We start from the raw sequence: 7,777 nt of genomic DNA on the forward strand, positions 1-7,777 counted from the left end.
AAAGTTGTTGGTCCTTCCTGTGCCAATAATCTTGGTGGGGATGGATCATTTTACACAGAGTTAGAAGTGTAGCCAAAGAAGTGTCCAGAGAAAGGATCAGCTGCAGCTCACTCTGTAGTATTATGCCCTTTTGCCCTTATGTCCTTGAGGCTGGGAAAGAAGGGTCTATTCCAGCAGCATGAGAAATAACCAGAACCAGCTTTAGAGCAGTAACTGCACAGCTCGAGCTCCCCAGTGGAAGATGACAGAGCTGTTCAACTTCACAGAGCTAATTTTCCTTGGGCAGATCACTCTTGAGATGTACCACAGCCACACCAGCAGGAGCCACAGTGATCCTGCTGCCCCCTCCCCTGGGAGGGTTACAGGGGCAATTGATGTAAATGGGAGGTGACACCTGCAGGGCAGGTGCTTGTGGGGTCACTGCCGAGTTCAGGGGTGGATTTTTCCCACTTCCCAGCCACTTGTAAGAGGGCTGGTTGGCCAGGTGTCCTATTTGCCAGCTGTAAAAATGCTGGCAAATATTTGTAGACTGTGGAGCAGTCATGGGAGCAGTTAGAGTTACCAGCAGGCAAAGAGTTGTGAATAAATGAAAATTAAAGAGTGAGAGACTGGCTGAGTACCCCCTGTTAGGCACGGGCATCATGACCAACAATCTGCGGGCAATTAAGAGAAAGGCAACAAAGTGCCCTGTCTCTTGACCTGTGCGGGACACCAACAGCAGAACAGTGGATTGGCCGTGTAGGGAGATCTGCTTTGAAGCAAGGGGAGATGCTGTAGGTCAAGTAGGGCAGGAGCAGAGCTGATGTCCACGTAAAGGGCACCAGGATCAGAAAATCTGAGTGCAGGGATATTTCCTTTGACAGTGCTCCAGAATTTTGCCAAGGGAAAGGACTGCAATAGCTGTAGGTTCCTGGCCATTTAAAGCAGCTGTAGGCAGGAAAGATTCATAGGAGTTCTGTGGCTTCCAGGATTTTTGAGAACTAATTCTGTTTGTTCTCCGTGAGTGAAAATTACCAAGGCAGCTGCAGGCGGGCAAAAGTGTTACCGTTCCCGAGGCTCTCAGCCAGCGCTGCCGGATTCCCCTTGTCAGCCCAGTGGGCGTTGCTTAAGCGGGTCACCTCACCCTAAAGTTTTTAAGTGCCCACGAGCTCAGACGCTGTCCTGCCTCACCACCCTGTGGAAGCGAGCAGCAGCACAGCCTTTCCTCTGCACAGCAGATGTGCCCGGCAGGGAAGCACCGAGCTTTAAAGGCTGCCCTCTCACCTTCTTCCTTTTCCTCCTACTTCAGAACTAGGGCTAAACGCCTTGGTTGTGGGGTGGTTACTGAAATCCCATATCCAGGACACCACAAGGACCCAGCTCTTTCCCTCCTTGCAGGACCACCAGGATGGCAGCACCCAGCATCCTGCCTGCACGCTGTTCCCCCACGGGTTGTCGTGCTCCCTCTCTCACCTGCCTGGCTGCTTGGTTTGTGGATGGGGGACATGTAAGGACTTGGGGAAGGTCTGTCCTTCCTTCCAGGGTGATGGGGCAAGATGGATCACACCCTGGGAGCCAGGCTGTAATGTGTCAAGGCTCATCTGGCTCTGTGGAGGGCAAGGGATGACACCCCACTTCCCTCAACCCCTTGCTCACACACTTGCTAGGCCTGCTCCTTGCACTCCACTATTTTTTCCTTTCCAAAACAAGTAGAGGCTTTTTCTGTGTACAATCCACTTTATATTGCAGGCCTGTGCTGCTTTCCCTCCTGCCTCAGAACCTGATGGTGGGCCAGCCTTCTTGCTCCTTTCTGAGCAGGAGCAAGGTGGAAACCATTTCTCTCAGAGCATGGGCGAGTCCTTCTTGTCTTTTGGATTTTCTGGGAGCTTTGTGGTGCCTGTGAGGAGGCTGCTCACAGCTGGAGAGCTGTGGGTAGCTGAAGAGACCAGGTTCATGGCATCCAGAGGCAAGGGCAAGATGAAAGCAGCAGGTTTCTCTGTGGTAAGGGAGTGCAGTGCATGGAGATAACGGAGCTGAGCAGCAGCTGGAGCACTGGACAGGATCTCAGCTGCCATCCGCAGGGACTCGGAAGCAGCCTTTTCCCCCTCTGCAGCGATCACCTACCAAGCAGGGGAAGAAGGAAGGTTCTGTGAGGCTGGGAGTGAGGGGGCACAGACTGTTTGGTACAGAGGAAGGTTGCCATGATGAAATTTTCAGGGTCAGTGTGATTATAAAATTCCTGCTCCTTGAAGATCACAGCATGTACTAACCTCTTGGCATTGCCAGAAGTCTGGAAGCTCATGTCTGACATGTTTTTACCAGGCTCATCAGAGCTCACAACTGAGCTCCCCTTGTTAGACTCAGCTCTTGTTCAGGAATTAAAGAAAACATCTCAACCCAGACCTATGTGCCTGTGTGGCACACACAGGGACCTCAAACCAGAGGTGAGAAAGGGAGGAGGAATGCTTTGGAAGGAGATGAGAAGTGTTCAGATGTTGGCATACCCGCACTTTGGCCTGTCTCTGGGCCTCTGCTTCCACAGCCAGGGACTGCCGGAGTTCAGCAGGCAGCTGCACGTTGTTGCTGTGGTAGTAAAGACAGGTATTAGCTGGGCTCTTGGCTCTCCTGGTAGCACTGGATGGTCAGTCTGAGGCTTGGGATGGGCTCAGTAGGTCTCTGCAGAGCAGCTCATTCATATTCTTTGCCCCTGGGTGTCCCTCTTTGCGTGTCTCACTTTAGCCTTCTATCTCCATTCCCAACCTTCTCTTTCAGCCTGGTTTTCTAGTGACCAGGCATGATCACCAGCCAGCAGGGAGATCTCCTTGTGTCTCTGAGGCTCATAGTTTAAGCTCACTCTTTGTGAGGCGGCAGAGACTCCACTAGGAGACAGCTCTCAAGACAGGCACAGGAATGTTCCATTCACAGATTTATTCATTCACTACTTGGCTCTCTCTTCCATGTCCCTCTGTGTGATCAGTGAGTCCCTCCTTTCTGCACAGACTTGAGTGATGAGCCCATCCCTACCAGTGCTGAGACCCCAGGGCCTTTGATGTAGAGTGTGACATGGAGAGTTACGTGCCTTGCTGTGCCTTTTGGCTACCAGAATTGGGTGCAAATTCTGCCTGCAGCAGCAGCAGCGAAAGGGTGATGAGATCCCAGCTAAGGGTCCTGCTCTGGCTGTCAGGACAGGAGAAAGAACGGATGTGGAAATTTTACATGAGGCTGAAGAAGGCAGGGAAAATAGGAAGGAGAGAGGTGAGGTTCTACCTTGTGCAGGACACCTGCAGAGAGAGAGCCAGAGGCAAAGCAGGAAGAGGAGCAGGCAACAGCAAGCAGCACAGGACAGGTACTTGCAAAAGGAGAGAGAATTCCCTTCTACCAGCATTTCCTACCTACATTTCTATTCGCTCCACTTTGATCCCCCAGCAGCCTGTGACTGCATCCAAAGCTACCTATGAAGACAAATATTTTTTGAGCATGTGGAGAACAGTAGCCCTGGCCTAGGCCCCTTACAGGGAGCAAGACAGGGCAAGGATTTAATTGCAGGACTGTAAGGCAGATTTATCAGGCTCAATGTGCTACTGGACGAGGCTCCTCAGAAATAAAATTATTTCCCTCATTTTCCATTTGTGTGAACCCCAGGGGTTTAGGGTGATTTAACTGGACTCCACACTGATTCCAAGTGTGGAAGCCTTCTTCAAACCAGTGTCTGACCCTGAAGGACTGGCCACCTGAGCTTCTTTTAGAGCCTCAATTCACCCCTTGCTTTGCCTCTCCCTCCCCACAGAAGCACCTTTATCTCCTGGCTGATGTTCTTCCTCTCCAGCAGAAGCTCAGAGAAGGCTTGGTGTGCCAGGAGACGCTTGGTGGTGGTCTGCACCAGCAGCTGGATGGCACTGGAGATGCTGGTCAGTGTGGTGAGGAGAAGAGAGGCGTTTTCCAACCGGTAGTAGCAGACAGCATCTATCTCCAAAGTAACCATGTCTTTGGTCACCACCTAAGTAGAAGACATTAGGGGAGATGGAGCTGGTCATGGCAACTCTAAGGTAGCACAAAAAAGCACACAACTGAGAGAATGATGAAGACTGGCTGAATGGTTGTCTTTGTAGCTTCCACCTCTGCTACTGACTGATCTTGGGCAAACTAGAGGTTACTTTGAGATGTTTTTTGAATTTTTTCTTTGCAAGGATGAAGGTTGGAAGCATAAGATTTAACATTCCAAAATTAATATAGAGAGGATGTGTCAGCCGTACCTGATGGAAGGGGATCTCTAGGGTCTTGAGGCGGAGGTCTATCTTGTGATAGGTGTCCAAACAGGGAAGGAAAAAGAAAAGGCCTGTGGGAGGAAGAGAAAGACAGCAGGTTCATCATCAGAACTACAAAAATTACCTCTTCTGTTTTGGAGAACTACATGCATGTAGAACTACAAAAGAATAGCAATACATAGGCTCAAACTTTCAGGCTGTTTCTGTGATGGAGAAGGCTCAGAAACTACTGGCCCTTAAAAGGAAGGGAACAAAAACCATCAGATCTCCTGCCTGGCCACGTCTGCTTGGAGGGCACCAGCATGTGAGTGTTGGTAAGGCATGCAGAAGAGGAGGATTGTGGCTGGGGGGAGCTCAGTAAACACCTTACCAGGTCCTTTGGCTCTGCCAGGAAGGAGGTGCCCAAGTCGGAAAACAATGGCTCTCTCATACTCCCGCACCACCTGCAGAGGGAAACAAATCCAGGCTGGAGAGGAAGAAGTAGGACTGGGAAAAGCGGCCTCACCAGCACGGGAGGAAGTTTATTCTGGAAAAGCCCTGCAAAGGGAGGATTTCAGGTGCTTGTGGCATCACCTGTCACTGGGTAACTTTACCCTTTGCCCAGAACTGCTGGCCAGCCTTGAATATGAGCAGCCCTGTTACAGACAGAGATTTGGTGAGAGCAGCCCATGTTATACCCACCCAGGGTTTCCCAAGATGATCCAGCATTTTGCTTCCTTATAGCCTGGCCAAACTTAAATAACCCGAGTTAAAATGTTCCACGTTGCTCGTTTCCCTCCAAGGCAAATGTGCTCATCCTAAGACCTGAGCTGTAATACTGATATTCTTGTTGATAACAAGACAAATGTGAAATTTCCTGAGAAGTGGGAATCAAAATGCCTACAAGTGCCTACTTGTAGCCATGTTGAATAAAAATGAGAGGAAGAGGGAAAATCTGCTATTAACTGAGAGATCAATCTCTCTTAAAATTTTGAATTTAAAGCCTATTTACTCTGCTGCTGTAATGCAGCCATGTCTGGGCTAGGTAGGCTGAGGGATGTGTCTGAACACACTTGCAACTTGTTTTAAAAAAATTGCAAATTTTCCTTCCTGCCGGTATTTCAGCAGGAGTATTTGCTAGGCAATGGTTGGACCACTGTGCTGTAGCAACATGCAATAAAGGACAAATCAAAATTAATGACGAGTTGAAGAGGTATAAATAGGGGCCTTATACCAAAAAAACCCTTAATGCTCACGTCCAACATGTGCTGAATTAGTGTGTGACATCCAGATCAGACACCAAATCCTGAGAGGCCCCATGGCTATTCTCACCTTCATGCAGAACCAGACAGAAATGGGGAAGGTCAGTATGATGAACAGGAAAGACAAGATGGTCAAAAGCCACTCACAGATACCCAGACCAGGAGACTTTACACCTAGGGAGAAATCCAACAGGACTGTGTTAGAAGACGGCTGCTCCCAAAATACGGATAGCCTGACAAGTGCCTGCACACGTCAGCTTCACTGCTGTCCTTTGCCTGGATTCATTGTAAATGAAACACTTGGCTCTGTCTGGAGGTGAGTTAAGGAACACTCTTTGCCCCAGATTGCCAGGAGTAGCAAGGATGGATGGATAGATTTTGTCTCTGCTTTACTGACAAAAACTGAGCCATGCTTCCCCATGGTTGCTTGACTAGAAAGCAGACTTCATCTTGAAGAACTGAGGCTACAAAGCAGGGTTGAAAGGCTTGGAATGGGCAGCTTTGCTGAGGTGGCATTCCTGAAGTTTATCTGTGAAGATGAGCTAAAGACAAAGATTGTAAACAAGAGAGAGCTTTAAACATGCACATCCTGAAGTGCCCTTCTCTATCAGTGTATTTCAGGTTGTTTTGGATTAGGATTTTAGTTGCATCCCAGCTCTCAAATGCAGTGGGATGAAGCCTCTGGTGCCAGTAAAATCTTCCTGTGTTCTAAGAAGTCACCCCAAGGTGCTGGCGAGTGACTGGCACAGTCAGCCCAGATTATTACTACTTTCTACATTTCCCCAAAGTGAGTATGGGTCATCTTGCTCTGGCTGTTCTTTGTTGTGTTCCTGTCTGAGGGAAAAAATGGCAGGTATGGCATGAAAACAGATGGAACCAGAGAGTGGATCAGGACTTCCAACTGTGAAGTAAGCACCCCTCCCATTTTTAATCCCTTCCAACCCTTCCATCCCTGCTCCTCTGCCTTTGAAATATTTTACAGAACCACCAGGTCTTGAGGGAGCCTCAGATCCCAAGAACCTGTGTAGCCACTAGAGCTCCTAAGCACTGTCCAATAGCTGTAATTCCTGTAATGGAGGCAGAAAGATGAAGCTGTGAAAAGCTTGTTCCCAGGGAGTCGGGAACAAGTCTGAACCTTTGTGTTACTCTGGGGCAGCAGAGGTGCTAGCAGGGAAGAGCACAAGTGGTGCTGCCTCTTGAAATAGCCATCTGCCATGCCTGTGGTGATGCTGGGTCCAAACAGGCCCGGTTGTATTGCCAAAAGGATCACAATGCTCCCTTCTATTGTAGCAGTCTGGGAATGTGCCTAACAAACACGTGGAAAGGAGCTGCTCTTAAAGGTTCTCCAGCAGGTGAGCGGTAAGTGTGCATCTCAAGGGCAGTTCTTCCCTGCAGCAAGGTCCTTTGGGCTATGAACTGGCAGTAAGGCCAATGCCATCCACCTAAAGGAGGCCAAGCAAGAAAAGGAAGAGAGCAGAGTGTGAACAGAACTGCGGAGCAGCAAGCAGAAGCATGAAGGATGCTGGGAATGCAACTGCTTGTATCCAGGTTCACTGCCTTGCTGGATGGTGCTAATAAACCTGCAGAAGCCAGCTGGGAGGCTAGCTGAAGCCTCCCATATCCTATCCTGAGGATAACCACACCCGTGTAAGGTGGGTGTGATGACACCCACCAGAACAGAGTCATACTGTGACCCACGCAGCACCAAAGAGCCCAGAGTTTTCCAACCCCTTCCCTTCTTCAAGCCATACCTTCCTCTTGCTGCTCACTATCCAGCAATGCCATTGCCTCCATTTCTTCATCAGACACCACATCATCCACGTCCACCACCGTGGAGGTGTGCACCCTACCATCGCTCCCCACAGTGCTCTTGGTCTCCTTGGCTTTCTCCTGCTTTACATCTCCCTTCCCTTTGCCAGCTTCTCTGCTGCTCTCTCTCTTCTCTCGTTTGCCCCGTGCAGCCGGGGACTCTCTGCGTCTTCTGTGGGACTCCCTGGAAGAGCTCCGAGCTCTCTTCTCCATCCTCATCTGTGCCAAGGAGCACGCAGCTGCCCTGGGGCTGGAACGAGTACTGCTCAAATTTATTGCTGCAGGCAGGAAAGGCAGGCAGGGGAGGAGAGAAGGGGAGGTGTCACATCAAGGAGGCTCATTTCAGGTTCATCACAGGCTTGTCAGGCATAATGGACAGTGAAGTGAGCAAGCTGTTTCCAGCTGCTCTGCTCTCCTCATGCACTGCTGTGGAGATGGGAAGGAAAGTTAGACCTGGACAGGATGGACCCCAGGAGGATATTC

At 49.9% G+C, this 7,777-nt stretch overlaps 1 protein-coding gene across 1 annotated transcript; it reads right to left on the minus strand.

Annotated features, from left to right (window-relative positions):
* Positions 1–1,820: 1,820 nt before the first annotated feature.
* Positions 1,821–7,513, minus strand: NPHS2 (NPHS2 stomatin family member, podocin; the record flags this gene model as incomplete). Its single annotated transcript, XM_084211231.1, has 8 exons — positions 1,821–2,099; positions 2,484–2,562; positions 3,376–3,431; positions 3,773–3,976; positions 4,233–4,315; positions 4,615–4,687; positions 5,556–5,659; positions 7,237–7,513. The coding sequence occupies 8 exons, from the start codon at positions 7,511–7,513 to the stop codon at positions 1,821–1,823; spliced, it is 1,155 nt and encodes a 384-aa protein (XP_084067357.1).
* Positions 7,514–7,777: the final 264 nt, after the last annotated feature.

The sequence above is a fragment of the Fringilla coelebs genome (assembly GCF_963513975.1).
Source record: "Fringilla coelebs genome assembly, chromosome: 9".
In the NCBI taxonomy this organism is placed as follows: Eukaryota; Metazoa; Chordata; class Aves; order Passeriformes; family Fringillidae; genus Fringilla; species Fringilla coelebs.